We start from the raw sequence: 20,462 nt of genomic DNA, 5'->3' as shown, positions 1-20,462 counted from the left end.
TTCAGTTCTTCTCACTTTCTCTTGCTCTCCCCCCTTTCCCATCAGGTGTAATGGTAACAATGTAATTACTCTGACCCTGGGACTGCTATGATATATGGAGCAATAAAGAGGGATTTATGTTAGTCGAGGCAACCAGGCTCGTGGCAGTAGGACTGTGTCAGCTTCCCTGTGTACGAACGTAAATCGTGCGTCTCCGTGACGCCGTATTCCAGTCCTTTCTTCCGCGGGCCCGTTCAATTACACGTATGGATTTCTGAACGTGGGAATGTGCTTGATGATTTGGGCGAGGGCCTGCAGCTCTGACTAAAGCCTTTCATAGATCATAAAATTAATCATGTACTAATATAAGTCGGATTGGTAGCTTCTTGAGGTAAGCCACCGTTTGTTGCCGTCCATGATTTTGTGCAGGAACACCAGATCCTGCATCATCCAGAGGAACACATCCGAGCGCTCCTACACCACACATTTGTATTGTGCAGATGTCTGCGGGTGTAGTGAACAAACATCTGCTGCCCCCCCCACCCCAGGTCCCTCAGACTAAGCTAGAAGATCAGAGGCTTCTTCTGAAGTGTCCAGTGTCCGAGAATGTGTGTGTGTGTGTGTGTGTGTGTGTGTGTGTGTGTGTGTGTGTGTGTGTCTGGCCATCCAGAGCTTTAGTTGAGTGTGTTCGACAGCCAGGATGAGTGGGAGAGTACTGGGTTCGTACGCTGACCCCTGCTGCTGCAGCACTTTAAGTGTAATGCACAATTAGCGCTATGTAAATGAAGTTGTTATTGCATACAGCCACATCTGTGTGTCTCGGTCGCTCCTCAGAGAGGCTGGTACGACTCGGAGGAGCACTACTTCCTCCTGCTCTTCAGCACTGCCGTGTGTGCCTTGAGGTGCATCAGCTTCAGCCTGGAGCACTGCTGGAGCCCCCTGCTGGCCGGAGGTCCAAACGTCCGTTCCCCTTCCCTGCAGTTGAGAAGAATGAGGGATCTCGCAAGGCAACTGGGCGCTCTCACTGCTTACTGCTTCTATCACCCCCTGTTCTATAACGGACCCGTCATTACCTACAGAGACTTCAGCAAACAGGTCTGGATTATGTTCACAGTGAAGCTAAAATACAATAAACACTATAACAACGAATAGGGAACTGAAGTATTTTCCAGTTATCTAGCAAAGGGGAGGATTGAACATTTTGTGGTTGCACTTTTTTAGATAAAAAAAATATATAGAAATACGTTTATATTCAGCACCTCCTAATATCAGTTCACATGGGCGTAAAATTGCTCTTTCTTTAATTCTTACTGACTTCAATTACTGATGGTTTCTGATCTCCTAGTTCTACCAGGATGAGAGCATGATGAATAAATGTGTCCTAGGAAATGGCTGTTCTCGTAGGAGAGTACTTGTACTGTGAATGCAGTTTTACAATATCAGTACTACTTTAATGCATGTTAAGCAGTGTTAATAAGCATCATGCGATGGTAAAAAAAAAAAAAAAAATTAAACAGGTACAGTGTTCTGCATTCTAGGACCCATATATAAGAGATTTGTGCCCTTTAGCTAGAATGTTGATGTCAGACATGTAACTGATCACTGCAGATGGGCCCAGCTGTGAGTCTGAGTCTTTGTCTCATGTGAGACAGTAATCTCAGTCTTTCTCTCATGTGAGACAGTAATCTCAGTCTTTCTCTCATGTGAGACTGTAATCTCAGTCTTTCTCTCATGTGAGACTGTAATCTCAGTCTTTCTCTCATGTGAGACTGTAATCTCAGTCTTTATCTCGTGGGAGACAGTAATCTCAGTCTTTCTCTCATGGGAGACTGTAATCTCCAGTCTTTCTCTCATGGGAGACTGTAATCTCCAGTCTTTCTCTCAAAGGGCCAAGTAACCATTTTCTTCTGAAATTTTAATGCTGTGTAGATGTGCACAGTGAAAATGAAAATCTCAACATGATCTGAACCTGACTTTGACCTAGTCAGTAGTCTGAACCTGACATTGGCCTAGTCGGTAGTCTGCTCATTAAAACTCTCATTAGAAGCATTAGAGCTTTAGATGTACGTGTAATATGAACTGTTCTGTAATTCTGATATGTCACTGGAAGAATTTCATGCTACATGAGTTGTCTGCTCCTAAAGGAATTACTTCACAGTTCAGTTGTCTAGAGACTTAATTAGATGTAAAAGTTTTATTGTGTTTCTTATATTTAACATGGAATACTAACTCATCACAAACCTTTAGAGTACACTAGAAGTAGTATAGTGACGTGTGTGCGTGTGCGTGCGTGCGTGTGCGTGCATGTGTGTGTGTGTGTGTGTGTGAAGGGCACATGTAGGTTGCTGCTGACTGCATGATAGGAAGTAGAGTGCTGAGCTCATTAGTGTGAAAAACATTGCAGAGTACACACACACACACACACACACACACACACACACACACACACACACACACACACACACACACACGTGCCACTGTGGAGTGCTACAAAATGTTTACAAATTTCATCTCACCGTCCATGTTCCCCCACCCCTCCCTCTCTCCACCCCTCCCTCTCTCCACCCCTCCCTCTCTCCACCCCTCCCTCTCTCTCCACCCCTCCCTCTCTCCACCCCTCCCTCTTTCTCCACCCCTCCCTCTCTCCACCCCTCCCTCTCTCCACCCCTCCCTCTCTCCACCCCTCCCTCTCTCCACCCCTCCCTCTCTCTCCACCCCTCCCTCTCTCTCCACCCCTCCCTCTCTCCACCCCTCCCTCTCTCCACCCCTCCCTCTCTCCACCCCTCCCTCTCTCTCCACCCCTTTGTCCCTTACAGATAGAGAGGCCTGTGTGTAGCATGTCAGCACTGTGGCTGTTGGGCAAAATCTTGCGCGTGTGTCTCTGGTGGTGTTTGGCTGAGCTAATGATACACCTCATGTACATGCACGCTATCCAGAACAACGAGACCTACCTCCGCATCCTCTCACCCTGGGCTCTGGGTATGTACAGGACACACACACACACCCACCATCACCTCCGCATCCTCTCACTCTGGGCTCTGGGTACGTACAGGACACACACACACACACCATCACCTCTGCATCCTCTCACTCTGGGCTCTGGGTAAATACAGGACACTCACACACCCACCATCACCTCCGCATCCTCTCACTCTGGGCTCTGGGTACGTACAGGACACTCACACACCCACCATCACCTCCGCATCCTCTCACCCTGGGCTCTGGGTACGTACAGGACACACACACACACACCATCACCTCTGCATCCTCTCACCCTGGGCTCTGGGTACATACAGGACACACACACACACACACCGTCACCTCTGCATCCTCTCACTCTGGGCTCTGGGTACGTACAGGACACACACACACACACCATCACCTCCTCATTCTCTCACCCTGGGCTCTGGGTACGTACAGGACACACACACCCCCACCATCACCTCCGCATCCTCTCACTCTGGGCTCTGGGTACGTACAGGACACTCACACACCCACCATCACCTCCGCATCCTCTCACCCTGGGCTCTGGGTACGTACAGGACACACACACACACACCATCACCTCTGCATCCTCTCACCCTGGGCTCTGGGTACATACAGGACACACACACACACACACCGTCACCTCTGCATCCTCTCACTCTGGGCTCTGGGTACGTAGAGGACACACACACACACACACCATCACCTCCGCATCCTCTCACCCTGGGCTCTGGGTACATACAGGACACACACACACACACCATCACCTCCGCATCCTCTCACTCTGGGCTCTGGGTACGTACAGGACACACACACACCATCACCTCTGCATCCTCTCACCCTGGGCTCTGGGTACGTACAGGACACACACACACCATCACCTCCTCATTCTCTCACCCTGGGCTCTGGGTACGTACAGGACACACACACCCCCACCATCACCTCCGCATCCTCTCACCCTGGGCTCTGGGTACGTACAGGACACACACACACACACACACACCATCACCTCCGCATCCTCTCACTCTGGGCTCTGGGTACGTACAGGACACTCACACACCCACCATCACCTCCGCATCCTCTCACCCTGGGCTCTGGGTACGTACAGGACACACACACACACACCATCACCTCCGCATCCTCTCACCCTGGGCTCTGGGTACATACAGGACACACACACACACACACACACCGTCACGTCTGCACAGTGCCCTGCATGTTAATCAAGATGGAGCGGTGTACTGCTGCATCGGTGTCATGCACATCAATCACTCGCGCTATCCAATCAGAGGCTGTTCTGCGGCATGCCGTTAAGAGTCCAGCCAATCGGAGATGTTGCTGTTGAATATTCATGCAGCTTGACCAGACATACGCATGTGTCCGAATATATTAACTACAGGCAATCATATCTAATAATAGCCACCATAATCATTCAGTGTATTGACATGCTAGCACAGATTATACAGTTGTTATTTAGGTCATACACCCCTAATAGACGCCCTTACGTATGCCAAGACCTGAACAAGCTTTCGTTATTTGCCATATGTTTTCATAATTAGATCCCACTGAAGCATTTCCCCTCGCTCGGCCCTAAACAGCTATTTGTAAATGACGTACACAAGTAGGTAAAACGTGGTGTGGAGAACAGGAGAGGTGGACAGAAGTTGCTTGGATCCAATATGGCGGCTGTAGCGGTGAGGGAAATGGTGGCTCTCGCTCCGTGTTTACAAACAAACGCCTAGTACGAGTAGTGTTTGGGGTGATCACTGTGATGTTGGCCTTGTGGGTGTGTTAAAGTTGTGCTCCTGTGCCTGCGCTAACTCTGACATAGCCACCAGTCATGATGACTTTGGCTACATGCTGCAACCTGTCCCACTAACAGCCCTGTGTGTGTGTGTGTGTGTGTGTGTGTGTGTGTGTGTGTGTGTGTGTGTGTGTGTGTGTGTATGTGTGTGTGTGTGTGTGTATGTGTGTGTGTGTGTGTGTGTGTGTGTGTGTGTGTGTGTGTGTGTGTGTGTGTGTGTGATACAGCACTTCTTAAGCTTTTATGGGAGGTGGTGGATATATGTAGGTGAGGAGGGAAGAGTGGAAGAGGTGGAGAAAAGAGGAGAGAGAGATGGAGAGAGTGGAATTCTGTTGAATGGGGGGAGGGAGGGACTGATCAGTCCAGCTGTCCCTCTCTCTGTCCCTCTGTCCTGTCTCTGTCCTTTATTGTTTGTTCTCTCATTTTTCTCCTCCTGTATCATTCATCTCTTCGTTGATGCTCCTGTCATTCTCATTCCATTCTCATTCTTTCTGTTGTTCAGTGTCATCACAATCCTTCACTCTATCTTTCTCTTTCCTTCTGTCTCTCTCACACTCCCTCTCTCTAAATGCCTGCTCTCCATCACTCTACTCTCCCTCTCCATCTCTCTCTCTCTGTCATTTGTTCGGCCTTTCTTAATTCTGTTCTTCCAGCTGGGATTACCATATTCATTTACAGTAATGTTAACACAGTATTACAATAAAACAACACGAATGAAACTTCACAATTAAGGAAATTCAGGAGAAAGTGGCAAATGTCAAAAAAGTGTAACCGTTATGAAATAATAATCAAAAGAGACGAGGAAGGTAAATAAGTGGAGCAAAATAAATAAGGAGAGTTGAGAATCTCTACGCTGGGCAACCATGTTTATTTTGGCTGGTCCCGGCTGGTATCGGCTGGTCTCAGTGTTCAGGGAGTCTGGACTTTGTCAGGACTTTCTCTACAGGTCTTTCTTCTCTGCTGTAGTTTACTAGTGTTTTAGAGCCAAACTGCACTGCATTTTGCTTTGTGCCTGTATATTTCTATTCCAGTGGGTGACGTAGTTTTTGAAGTTTTATTATTTAGTTTGGTCTGATGGTGTTTCCTGATGTGCCACAGTGTGTGTGATATAATTAACTCAGCGTCAGGACCGGCCGTGTGAGGTTACGGACCATGTGAGGGGCCTGCCTGTGTGAGGTTACAGGCCGTGTGAGGTTATAGGCTGCTTTATTAGCATGATTGTATCAGGTACCATTTTTGCTAAGCAAAAGTTTGGAGCTGAACTTGAAAAATGAACATGAAAACAGCTGTAATTGGTGCGGCTGAAGGTGAAGAAGTTAAAAGAAAAAAAGGGAGGAAGATGAAATTCTGAAAAGGTATTTAAAGGTTCTTCCCTCTGTGAATCTCTCCCTCTCTCTCTCCCTCTCCCTCTCCCTCTCTCTCTCTCTCTCCCTCTCTCTCTCTCTCTCTCTCTCTCTCTCTCTCTCTCTCTCTCTCTCTCTCTCCCCCTCTCCCTCCCCCTCTCTCCGTGCTGTAGGGGGCTTGGCTCTGGCGGTGGTCCAGTTCTTCTATGTGAAGTATCTGGTGTTGTTTGGACTGGTGTCTCTGCTGGCCCAGCTGGACGGACTGGAGCCCCCCCCACTCCCCCGCTGTGTGAGCATCGTGTACAGCTTCCGAGGCATGTGGAGGTGAGACACGCACACACACACACACACACCTGTCCATACCTGCGCACACACACACATACGCACGCCTGTCCATACCTGCGCACACACACACACACACACACACTGTCCATACCTGCGCACACACACACACACACACACCTGTCCATACCTGCGCACACACACACACATGCACGCCTGTCCATACCTTCACATTCACACACACGCCTGCCCATACCTGCACACACACACCTGCCCACACCTGCGCGCACACCCCTACCCATACCTGCGGGCAAACATACACCTACCTGCCTATACCTGCACACACACCTGCCCATACCTGCACACGCACACACACCTGCCCATACCTGCACACGCACACACACCTGCCCATACCTGCACACGCTCACACACCTGCCCATACCTGCACACGCTCACACACCTGCCCATACCTGCACACATACACCTGTCCATACCTGCACACATACACACCTGCTCATACCTGCACACGCACACACACACACACCTGCCCATACCTGCACACATACACACCTGCTCATACCTGCACATGCACACACACACACACACACACACACACACATACCTGCACACACACACACACACACACACACCTGCCCATACCTGCACACACACACTCACACCTGCCCATACCTACACACACACACACACACACCTGCCCATACCTACACACACACACACCTGCCCATACCTACACACACACACACACACCTGCCCATACCTACACACACACACACACACCTGCCAATACCTACACACACACACACACACCTGCCCATACCTACACACACACACACACACACACACACACCTGCCCATACCTACACACACACACACACGTGCCCATACCTGCACACACATACCTACACACACACACACACACACACACACACACACACCTGCCCAGACCTACACACACACACACACACACACGCCCATACCTACACACACATACCTACACACACACACACACACACACCTGCCCATACCTACACACACACACACACATACCTGCCCATACCCACACACACACACACACACACACACACACACCTGCCCATACCTACACACACATACCTGCCCATACCTACACACACACACACACACACACACACACACACCTGCCCATACCTACACACACACACATACCTGCCCATACCTACACACACACACACACACACACACACACACACACCTGCCCATACCTACACACACACACCTGCCCATACCTACACACACACACACACACACACACATGCACATACATGCATGAACTAATACAAACACATGCAGATATGTACACTCACTCACTCACTCACTCATCTTTATGCTTTTGCCCAAACTTCTTGCCCATGTGCCAATACCCTCTAGCCAACATAGTCTTAGAAAGCAGAGATTTATACCAAACAGCAGCTACAACCAATTCATTGTGTACTTTAGCTATCTCAAAGCTACCATCGAGTGAACGGCAAGACCAGCTGTAGTACCTGTTCTGACCAGCGTGGGGCAGAGCTGCTCTTCATATCCTCACTGGAAAGTTAGAGGAAGGAGATTCGCTAAAGAGACCAATGCATTCTTACTGAACCCAATACCTGCAGATAAATGTAAGACATCTCCATGTAAAATTCAGCACGCTCCGTCTTCATTATTTTATGTCGCCCGCTCTTAAATATCTGCAACGTTGCCGGCCCGACGTCGTGTCATTTTAGCGTGTGCTCACTCAGACGTTTCGGCAGGCGTCCCGTGTCTCCCAGGAGAGACTACCACGCAAGCTTGTGCAGGCATGATTGAGCATTCACGCTAAGAGCCTGCCACAATTCAGCCTGAACCGTCAGACACCTTCTGTAATACTCATATGTACTACATGGATTCTGAATATATATATTTTTTAATCCAGAAATGGATACATGGATTCTTGAATACTCTAGAATGTAATCTAGGAATTCTGGGGGCATTCTAGAATTTAAAAGTGATCTCAGGAGTTTTAGAGGATGTAAAAGCAAGGATCTTTGAGCAAAGCAGTCCTGGAGGGGCCAAGCCCAGCATGCCAGCCCCCCCCCCGCAGCTTTATGAAGAGTGTGATGACAGCATGACGAAGGCAGGCGTGTCGGGGCCGTGGTGTAGAGCGGATGAGACTCAGCAGGCTTGGGAAGCACAGTAGGAAACGCTTATCTGGCACGTTTTAGAGTTTAATGCAGTGGCCATGCACACATGTCACTTCCTGCGTTTGTTTCATTTTCTGAGTGACGCTGCATTTGAAAAGACCTTTCGAGTGTGAAGTCATGTGTGAGATGACTACCCCACAGGATTTTAGAAAAGTATAATCGTAACCGCAACCACAGTATTACGCTAGCTTAACGGGTTCAGATTTGTTGATTCGGTGCGATGTGTAGCTATACGATCACTACTGGTGCTGCTGTTATGTGATAATGGCGTTACAAAATTGAGTCTGCAGGTCTATTGCTGGAGCGCAGTCCTCAGTAGAGAACGCGGCTTTGTTTAAAAGCGACGAGGCAGCAAGTGCGGTGAGTCAGAGCGAGGTGACCTCCGTCAGGTGACTGCTACAGCAGCCTAATGAGACAGTGAGGAGGTATGGAGGTGTGTGGAGGTGGGCGGGAGAAGACGGCCGTCGCTCTGAGCCAGTGGCGTCTGCTGAACTGTCCATGGCTGAACTGTCCATGGCTGAAGTGTCCATGGCTGAACAGGCTACGGCTTTGGGAGCGCCAGTGGAGAATCGTCACAGAGAGACGCCTATAACCCTGGAATAGGGAAGGTGTGGTTTTGGAAATACGCCAAATACAAGTTGTTGTGGCAGGAAGAGACAGAGCTGTGTACCGACGCCGTAGAGACAGAGCTGCACACCAACACTAGAGGCAGAGCTGCACACCAACACTAGAGGCAGAGCTGCACTTTCTCACCAAATGACAAGATACATCAAATTTACTTTACAACATTTGAGATGATCCACCCCAACTTTAGAGGTCTATCTTTAGAGGAGACAAACTGCCCGTCCTATTAGAGGAAAAGAAAGAAAGCAGCACTTTAGCTAAACAGATCTGCTGACAACACACACACATACACACACACACACAGACTGTATATATATTTATTATTTCTCTCTCCTCTCATTACGATTAATTTTCCTTTTCTTTCTCTCCTTTGCCTCCCTCATCTTGACTTCTCTCAACTATTGTTCATACCAATTGCAGTTATTTTCACATATTATAACATAGTATTCTTAATTTCCTTAATGGCAAAGATTCATGTTATTTTACTGTAATACTGCTTTGGTAATACTGTAATTGAATTCGGCCAATAAAGCTGATCAGAGCTACAGGAGGAGAGAGGGAACGGTTGAGAGTGAAGGGCAAACAGAAGAGGGAGAGAGAGAGATTAGAAAATGAGGGAGGGATCTATTTCTGCAATACATCCCTCCCCTCCACTCTTCTAATTCCTTAAAAGAACAGAGGTGGATGGACAGAATGAAGGAGAGAGAAAGAGCAGGATAGTGAAAGAGATGGAGAAAAAAAGAGAAGGAGAGGAGTGAAGGAGAGAGTGAAGGAGACAATGAATGATTTATGGGTCAAAATATATGAGAACCTTTTAGAAAATGAGAGATATATTTATGTGCAATTTATATCCATCACCGAATCTCTCCTTATTACTTTAAATATACCTTTGAACAAAAAGAAATGAACCGTTTTCAGAGTTGAGGTTCTGTTCTGCCCTACAACTAATCGCCATTGTACGAGAACAAGGTTTTAACGTGCTAACTTGGAGGAAAAAAGGAAACACCTGAATAAATCCGTTTCTGCCACTAAGGTATTACCACACATCCAATTACCACACAATTCAATGGTACAAGAGTACAATCAATGGAAATGAAAAACGTTTGTAAAGGACCAGGTCTGCAGCAGGACAATAGGAGACAGGTGTGGCAGATTACACCATGACAGACATGAACTCTGGACATATTAATACATTCATTGTCTTAGCACAACTGCACCTGTCTGGCCTAGCAGTTTGATACTTAAAGCCATCAGCAAAACACCAACAAGACCAACAGCTTTAGAGGCTGATGAAGTCCCATGAAGAAGTGACGACTTCAACACGGTTTCCTGCCATCTGGCGAAACAGTCAAATATAGCCAAAGAAAGAACAAAAATAAATGGGGAGAAAATAGATGGACAAAGAACACTTCAAATCCAAGAAAGTATCATGAAACCTGTCCAAGGGAAAATACAGAATGTCAAATGACCAACACATTTCAGTAGAACGCCACCTAACTATACGGAGAAGTGCTAAACGACAGATGGTGTGTGTGTGTGTGTGTGTGTGGCAGATGTAAGGACTCTTGGATGTTCTGAAGAGGAATGACCAATTTAACCCGAGGAAGATTAGGAAGTTATTTACAGTAATCAATGTGGGGGATTTATCCACATTCCTGCACCATTATCACTGAACATAGTGTAAGTGCAATACTGCGCAGATGATAAGATGCGGTTTTGCCGAGTGACTTTAGGGGACTCGAGGGTGATGAGTCAACAAGATCCCAGATTTGAGCTGAACTAACAACTAACACCATCAACATCTACGGTGGGGCTTAAGAACTTGGAGAGCAGAGATTTAGGGCCTACTAGTATCTAGTATCTACTAGTTTATCAACATTACTTTTATGCAAATAGTTATTGTGATCTGTGATGAAGTACCTGGGCAGAAGCAGTTGGTGAAGTCCTAATGTGAACCTGAAAATATACAGTTGTGATCAAATTTATTCAACCCCCACTGAAATAAAGTGTTTTGGCCAGTTTGACATTGATTTTGATCATTTCAGTCATCTTATTTACAATTATATCAAAGAGGCACTTATAAATTAGACAAACATAACATAATATTTATGATGGAATAACCACAAATGTCTTTACTGTGCTCACATCATTATCAGTTTTATTCAACCCCCTAGTGACATTATTTTTTAGTACTTAGTACAACATCCTTTTCCAGTTATGACAGCTTTCAAGCGTGAAGCATAGCTTGACACAAGTGTCTTGCAGCGACCTATGGGTATCTTAGCCCATTCTTCATGGGCAAAAGCCTCCAGTTCAGTCACATTCTTAGGCTTGCGCACTGCAACTGCCTTCTTTAGGTCCCACCAGAGGTTCTCAATTGGATTTAAGTCTGGTGATTGCGATGGCCACTCTAGAATGTTCCAGCCTTTCATGTTCAACCATGCTCTAGTGGACTTGGATGTGTGCTTCGGATCATTGTACTGTTGGAAGGTCCAACGTCTCCCAAGCCGCAGGTTTGTGACTGACTCCATCACATTTTCCTCCAAGATCTCCTGGTACTGAAGGGAATTCATGGTACCCTGCACACGTTGAAGCTTTCCTGTACCATTAGAAGCAAAACAGCCCCAAAGCATAATTGACCCCCCGCCATGCTTCACAGTAGGCAAGGTGTTCTTTTGTTCATAAGCCTGGTTCTTCCTTCTCCAAACATAGCGCTGGTCCATTGTCCCAAACAGTTCTAATTTAGTTTCATCTGACCACAGTACACTGTCCCAAAACCTTTGTGGCTTGTCCACATGACTTTTGGCATACTGCAGTCGACTTTTCTTGTTCTTTGGAGTCAGCAAGGGGGTGCGTCTGGGCGTTCTGGCATGGAGGTCTTCGTTATGCAGTGCGCGCCTTATTGTCTGAGCTGAAACTTCAGTGCCCACATCTGACAGGTCTTTTTTCAGTTCCTTAGCAGTCACGCGGGGATTTTTCTCCACATTACGCTTCAGGTAGCGCACAGCAGTCGCGGTCAGGATCTTCTTTCTGCCACGACCAGGTAACGTTTCCACTGTGCCCTTTAACTTGAACTTGCGAATGATACTTCCGATAGTGTCTCTTGGAATATTTAACAACTTCGCAATCTTTTTATATCCATTGCCATTCTTGTGAAGAGCAATAACCTCTTCTCTTGTCTTCTGGGACCATTCTCTTGCCTTCACCATGCTTGGAAACACACCAGTAGATGTCTAGAAGGAGCTGAGTATCACAGTCCTTTTAAATCTGCCTAATTGGTGCTTATCATGCTTGATTGCTGCTCATTGACATCCACAGATGCTTTCAATACCTGATGGAAAACACTGGAAGGAACCTCTGTTCTTAGGAGTGGTAGTCGTAAAGGGGTTGAATAATTGTGTCAATGAAGAAATCACAAAAAGGCCATTTAATACTTTATGACAAAAAAAATTGATGCTATCTTAGTTGCATTTAGTTCTTTAACAAGTCCTTGTAAGATTTCATTATGAACACAATTACAAATGTGCACTGAATTCCATAAAACCCTTCGCAGCATTGGGGGTTGAATAAATTTGATCACAACTGTAGATATAAGTCTTAATATGAACCTGAAGATATAAATATTAATCCTATAATATGAACCTGAAGATATAAACATATATCTATTTTCAGGTTCATATTATGATTCAAGTCATCCATTGCTAACATTAGGAGCAATGGATGAATTTTTCATACCTTTTGAAATGACCTGTTGTGTATTAATAAGATACCAATTAAGAGCCAAGCCAGTAACACCAAAGCCAGTAACACCAGTAGACAACAGAAGTCGGTGCCATGATGTAAAGTGTCAAAGCTGCTGTGAGATTCAAAGGAAGTTAAAGCTTGAGGAGGCTGTTGACATCAGCTGAAAACATCAGATCACGTACAAGAGAGCAGAATGAGTGTGTTGCAGAGTGCAGTCTGGGTCTTGATGGGATACAAATCCCATAGAAAGAAAGTTCATTGCAGTACAGTAGATTTGGCACTCGGAGTGGAGTGGAGATTCCATTAACACTTATCCCAGGCACACCCGGTCTCCATCAGCTCACAGCGTACCTCACACACCGCCTACACCAGCTTACACACCCTCTCATACCCATCAAAGAATAACATCTCCCCAGTACATTTTTCAATACCCCCTCAAAACCACAACTTGGTAATGGGGGGACCCCACCAAAATGAACACTATTGGATAGATGAAATTACTTCTATTAAAAAATTTGAATGATGCAAAAAATAGAACTGAAAAAATATATTGGCTGATTGGCTAAAATAAAACGTCCCAAAGTGAGATTCACCTTAAGAACATGCAGACTTAGGAGACATGATCTTGAGAAAAAGTGCATCATAAGAAACAGACGTGCAGTGCAGCTCAGGAGGACCAGAGAGAGAGCAGCTTATCTACCTCACGTACCCAATACACCTCACACAAGACAGGAGGACCAGAGAGAGAGAGCAGCTTATCTACCCCACGTTCCTAATACACATCACACAAGACGGGAGGACCAGAGAGAGAGCAGCTACTCTACCTCACGTCCCTTTATACCTCACACAAGACAGCAGATATAGTCCATCAATTGTACATGTATCTTTCTCATCAGATATATGCATTAAAGCACGTGTGGGAGTATCTACAGTAGGTGTCAATGCCAAGCTTTGTTATATTTTATTTATTTTCTTTTTTTATCACTTTTTAATCACAGTTGTTCACAATTCATGCCAATAAAGCAATTTGAGTGAGAGGGAGAGGGAGAGAGAGAGAGAAAGGGAGGCAGTAAGAAATATTGGTGCATCTGGCTGCCACTGTGACTGTTCACAGTAAGAGAGAGGAGAGACAATGGTGCAGACATACAGCAAAAACCAATGACCTTTGATTTGTGTGTGTGTGTGTGTGTGTGTGTGTGTGTGTGTGTGTGTGTGTGTGTGTTGATTGGTCCACACAGATTTCCATGTGCTCATGTTATCGTCTGAGCATATGGAAAGTGAGTGGTGCGTGTAAAGATGCCAGCCAGTCATCATGTTCTCCTATACCAGTCTGCTCTGTCTGGCCCATCCCAGACTAATGACACACACGCATGCACAAAACGAAGCCATCATTACCAACTGGCTGCTTCACATCGAGACAGAGAGATGATTAACTTAGCAATGAGTCACGGAGATGTAGCTTAAACTTGCTGTATTTGTGAGGAAGAAACAACCTTGCAAAGAAACCTCGTCTGTGATGGCAGGGTTTGAGTCCCCTGAAGTGCAGTTCCACCATCACCATTCATCTGAAACAATAAGAAAGGTTGAGCCAGGATCTGTAATTTTCTCTTTTTCCTTTTTACTCTGTGTATATAAAGCTACACGGGCCATAATCCTATATGCTCTTCTGCTGGGTTCTGATCCAAAAACAGGATTGTTTTGTTTCAGACAGCAGTGTGACTAACCTTCCTCCTTAGAGCGTTTGGACAGGACACAGGCTAAAACCTCCTAGAGGAATAACAGCTTCTCCGGCATCCTGGACCGGGTTACAGCCACTGGCGTTAAGAACTCTCGGTTGAGTCTTGCATCAGATATTCTGTGATCTTGCACTGTGGAGAGTGGCGATCTTTCGAGAGCGCTTGGGCACCTCGAACACCTCAAGCACCTCAAACACCTCAAACACATGCTGCTTTTACACTCTGCCTCATTTATTTCTTTACTTCCAGTACAGGTGATTTGCTAGTTAGCATGAAGACCACTAGATCTTGCCACAGGCACCTTCCACTGCAGACCAAAGACCTGTTTTAAATGCACACGCACACACACACACACACACACACACACACACACAGAGAGCTATAACACTCTCCCACTCGCACTGTAAATCTTCATTTATATAGTCAAACTTCTGAGGGGATCCTTCACAGTGGAAATGCACTGCTTGATAGCCACTTTTATTTGACCTTTAAATCTTGTGACTCACATTTTACTGCTAATCAAATGCCAGATGAATTGGATTCCACTTAAACGGAGGCGAGGCTCTGTAACCACGGCTGGAATTTGTGAGTGCCATTAACCCTGCGGCCCCCTGGGTAATCACAGACTTTTACATGCTTGATTACATGACAGGGGACCGTGGCCGCCCACAGATCTACGGAAGCATATGTGTCGTTATTCTTTACATATACTAGCGTCTTACTGCACATCAGTGGCCATCTTCCTCTCTTTGGAACATCTTTCATCCCCCTGACCTGTCATTTTGTGAGCGTTGACAACCAGAGCCTTAACAAACACAAACACACACACAAACACACACCGTGTGTGTCCCTACCCACTCTAGAAGCCAGAGGTCAATGCTAGCACTTTGCTTGCATCGTTTTGTCCACCGGTTCTTCTCGTTAGAGCCCTCTTACACTTTCCATTGGTGGATCTGCCCTAGGTCCATTTGACCATCAGAGGCAGTGCTACGTGGGGTTATACTGTGTGATTGCATATTGGGAAGAGAGATCAAGAGATTGAGAAACACAGAGAGAGAGAGAGAGCATTAATGGTTTCCTGTGACTGTCTACCTTTCCCTCTTCACCCTGTATCCTCTCTGTCATCTCTCTCCACCTATTTTCTGGATTCCCAAACATCAGCATTAAAACCCTTTAATATTTCCCCTATTCCTGATTAATAATGAATAGATTTTCCTTTTTCCATTATTAAATGTGGAGCTGTCTCCTTCCTTCTGGTTTTTCAGGGAGGCAGGTTGTAGTGTTTCCCAGGTGAGCCTGTCCCAGATGAGTGTGTCTAGCACGCACGCTGAGATGCCGTGTGGGGCTGACCCGAACATCCCACTTTTACACAGGCGAAAGGCCATAAGCCATGAAGCGGCCGCCGTGAAAAGTGACAGCCTGTGAAAAATATGACCATGTAGGTCCGTGGCAGGCTCCGCCCACCTCGCTGAGATTGGCTGCTCAAGCAGCGTGTGACACAGCTGGGATTTAAACCACAAGCACATTGACAGGATTGGCCAGTTTACCTGTGTTTTACCCCGGCTTTACCAGGAGTCGGCTGTGATTGGCAGATGGTGCCAGAATAAATCTATCTCTCCTACAAAAGCTGCTGAAAGATAAACTCACCCGCACCCATACACCTACACGCTTTAGTGCCGCTGTTTTGCTCAACACGCACGCACACCCGCGACCGTCCCGCTCTTTTGCTCAACGCACACGTACGCGCCCACGCGCCGCTGTGCCGCTGTTTGTCGTCTCCGGATGATGAAATGCTGCTCCCTCTCCTCCTCTCCTCCTCTCCTCCGCGGTGACAGACAGCGCCTCCCGCCTGCGAGCCCGGGCTCACGCTCCACACAGGCCCGTGTACACACTAATGTGGGAATGATTCTCTCACTCTCTCAGATGTCTTCCTGTGTTCTTTTGTTTATCTCTATCTGTCCCTCTCTCTCTCCCCCTCCTCTCTCTCCCTCTGTTTTTCTCTCTGCAACTCACTCACTCGCACATGTGTACACACAATGCTCTCTCAGCAGCATATACATATATGTAATACACACACACACACACACACACACCCCACCATAAGGCCTCATGCTCTCTCTAGGAACCTAAATTCTTGTTTTCGCTCATAGGCAATTAGCCACAAGGCCATTAGAGCTCCAATTAGATCTGCTGAAGCAGCACGCCTGTCGCCCAGGGAGCAGTTCTGCGTTTACTAGCTCAGATTTGGCAGCACCTTCTTCTGACTGCACTCTGATAGAACTGTTGCTGTTTATTTAGAGACTCCTACAGTTCCACCCTTATGTCCTCATTTAAGACCACCTGCCAGAACTGTCCCCACAACCCGCCCGGCCTGGTCGGTGCGTCCCTGTCTGGAGGTTGAAAGGCGGGGAAAGCTGCTTTAAAGTGGGGACCGCTGTGCTAAGGGGCGGGGCATCGCTGCTAGGGGGCGGGGCATCACATGAAGCCCTAGGCAGCTAGTGCAAGCTCTGAGGTTGCTTGGCTTCGTCTTGGAGTTTGCCAGCTTTGACTCCTCTCACAACTTTGAGTTGGGGGCAGCGGGAAAAGCCCCTTAACATTGAATGGCGGGCGGGTGTGTGTGCACACGTGTGTCAGTGCAGTAACCATGTTGGATGTAAAACGAGACCCTGGTGGCTCTAAGACACACTCATTTGGCCCACATCCGATGATGCGATACACTATTAAAGATTTCCAGTGCAGAATTCCCACTGATGGTGTAAAGAAGTCCATGAATAGACTTCCATCCTGATTAGAAGATCAAGACAGTATGTTGAACTGTTACTTCTTAATCCAGCTGCATGCTTTTATGCATCTCTGTATTAACTGAAACTAGAGGCCTGGAGCAGTCATGTTTTTTTATAACTGTAGGAGGCTATTGGTTAACTTGTGAGTTAGGTAGCTGCCCTGTGTGCATTTAGCACATAAGTGGTGTGCAGATTGGTTCATTTTAAATGACGTTGGTACAGTGCTGTTTGAAATACGTTTTTGATATTTAAACACAGAGTGAGGTTTATCGATTTAATTAGACAGTGCCCACCAGGACCTGAAAGTCAGTTTTACTTCTGTGGGTTTGAAATGAAATGAAATTATAGTTTAATTAGCAAGTATTGAAATCTACAGTATGGGGGGGGCTGGAGGTCCCTAGCCATGTTTAACCCCCCCGATCTGATAGAGTACATCAGTCTAAGTTTCTCTGCCCAAACCACAGCTAATAAGAGGGTAAAGAAGCCCTCTTTACAAAAGTGGGGGCACTGCATTAGATCTTCCTATAAAGCAATAAAGAATTAAATTACCCAGAAAACGCAAATCTAATGCTAATAATGGATAACGGATAATAGGTGTCAGCTAGCGTTATGTGAATGAGGTCATCCCAGGTAAGCTCTGCTGTCTTTCTTTTGTTTGCGTAGATGCGGTGGTGTTTTGGGGGAGGTGTTCCTCTCCGTCACATGTCTAATCTCCACTCCTAAGAGTTTACACTGCACTGCACACTTAAGCTAATTATAAAGCACTCGATAATAGAATCAGGGCCGGTGGAGAAGGAGAAAACATTAGCCTACAGTGTTGGGACCCTCTGGGACACTGTAGTTTTGCCTTCCCCTGCTTTGCATTCTGGTCTAGGCCTGGATATCACCCCCAGCCCTGCACCTAGGTCATTAGGGGGGAAAACAAGCACAATGAGGTCATGCATCGACGGGCTTAGGTTTCAGTCCCTCTGTATCCTGGTCTCCGTAGATACCGCACTAACCCCCTGTGAGATTAATTAAAGTAGCTCCATCAGGCGCTTCCTGTGTGCAGGTCTGTTTTTTTTAAAAGCTTGAGACGTGGCTTATGTCATTAAACACAGAAGACTGTCCTCTGTTGTGTAGATCTTCTCATCTGTGGGGCTTTGCCTCCTCCTGTCATGTCAACAGCACAATCAGGTAGTGGACCGCTCAGGGTTTGATGTCCATCAACCGTAATGCTCTGTTCCAACTGGGCATCGTGTGTGCTTGACCGTCGTGCAGGACGAGACCCTTGTGCAGGACGTCACCTTTGTGTGCAGGCGTGTCGGGTCAAGTGGATTTTGTAGTCATTTTAACCTTTAAGAGTGTGTGACAGTACACAGTGAGGTCAACCTCGTGCAGGAGGTCCACCTCGTGCAGGAAGACACCCTCGTGTAGGCCTAGTGCAGGAGCTCACAATAATAACTGCCCGGCGTACCCTAGAGGACGGCACCCTCCCAATCCACCCAGCACACTTACAGTTTGCCCCTCGTGTCCTAGAACGATGAATATGGTTTTTGCAAGTCTCTCCCTTTTCCTGCTGATTTGGACACAACAGTGCATATGGGAAATGGAGTGTGCTCTTGAAAAGAAGATGCAAGTTCTCAGTAGTTCTTACTTGTTTAAATGTGGTTAACCCACAGTTCAGGGTGTGATTTAAACCCTCTAATCTCACTGATTTTTGTTTATTTTTCTTTCCTCAGACACTTTGATGTGGGACTCTACAGATGGCTCATTAGGTAGGCCTCTCCTCATTTGTGTGTGTGTGTGTGTCCATTTGTCAGTCTGATTATGCTTGTGAGCGCATGTCTGAGTGTGTGTGTGTGTGTGTGTGTGTGTGTGTGTTGATCCAAAGGCATAATAATAATAATAAAATAGAACTGGAGGCAATAACTCAGCATTTCAGCTCTTTGGAGCTTCTTGTATTTAATTATTTGGTTTTTTTTTTAACTTTGAAGCTTCGTTTTCCTGTTGGGACAATGTCCTGTTGTTAAAATGTCACCGGCATGTGCATTACTAGATATAGCCTACCTGTGGACAGATGCTTCTAAGCCCTCGTGCCTGGAGAAAACTGGCCGTGTTGGATGGGGCACATGCCTGTGGTTTACTGGCAGAGTTCTAGATGAGTAAGCTGGTGATGAATGGCGAAGAGGCCTGGTTTGAGTGGTCTCATATAGTATGAGTTTGCGTGTATACGATCGTACGTGTGCACACAGCATGAGATGTGACGTTCCGAAAGTGCGTACGTACGTGTGCACGGTCTCGTGTGATGTCAAGTCTTGTGTGCTGACGTTCCTGTTCTCCACTTGTTCTCCACTCGTAGCTCTACGGCCACATGCACGTGCACATGCGTTCATTGAATTAAGTTTGGTTCCCGATTGCCGCAGCTACATGCACACGCGCGCGGAAGAGCGCGCCCGCACGCGCTTTACTCGATCATCCGCGGAGACCGATAGTGCCTCGTCCATTAGCCGATTGTACATGCATTTCTTTAGCGAATAAATCATTTCCCGTCTACCGAGAGAGGTGGCTGGAGTGAAAAGCGCAGCTGGGCGGACGTTTTTAATCTCCCGTATTCCACCTTGTCTGATTGTGTCCCCGCGAGCGAGCGCGCGCTCTTTAGCTAGTCGGTGTGCTAAATCAATAACCGAGCCCCCCTGGCCAGCTAACAAAGGCCTCCGTCAGGTGGAGGCTCGAGCGCAGCCAAGCCTGCGGCCTCGCACGCGCCGTTCCTGACGCGTCATATTCATATTCTAATGGCCCCTCGTGGCCTCTGGAGTGTCCCATTGTTGCGTGTCGGGCGCGCGAGCGCACGGGCTGTGTTCTCCTGCTACATTGCTATCGTGGGCCGGAGAATCGGGCCCTGCCAGGCCCGTCTCCTCGGCTCACAAAGGATGTTTGATCTGCGCTCGGATTTGCATGTGTGTGGCATGATGAAGACG

General features: G+C 47.0%; 1 protein-coding gene across 1 annotated transcript in view; it reads left to right on the top strand.

Moving 5' to 3' along the window:
- The window catches only part of hhat (hedgehog acyltransferase), a 46,512-nt gene that overhangs the window by 8,817 nt on the left and 17,233 nt on the right, over nt 1-20,462 (top strand). The window contains 4 exon segments of the mRNA XM_076992075.1: nt 814-1,074; nt 2,796-2,958; nt 6,285-6,435; nt 19,224-19,259. Of these exon segments, the coding sequence (XP_076848190.1) occupies nt 814-1,074; nt 2,796-2,958; nt 6,285-6,435; nt 19,224-19,259 (611 nt within the window).

This window comes from Brachyhypopomus gauderio, unplaced genomic scaffold, assembly GCF_052324685.1.
Source record: "Brachyhypopomus gauderio isolate BG-103 unplaced genomic scaffold, BGAUD_0.2 sc89, whole genome shotgun sequence".
Lineage (NCBI taxonomy): Eukaryota > Metazoa > Chordata > Actinopteri > Gymnotiformes > Hypopomidae > Brachyhypopomus > Brachyhypopomus gauderio.
Note: the sequence above shows the minus strand (reverse complement) of the source record. Positions and strands in the feature narration are given on the sequence as shown.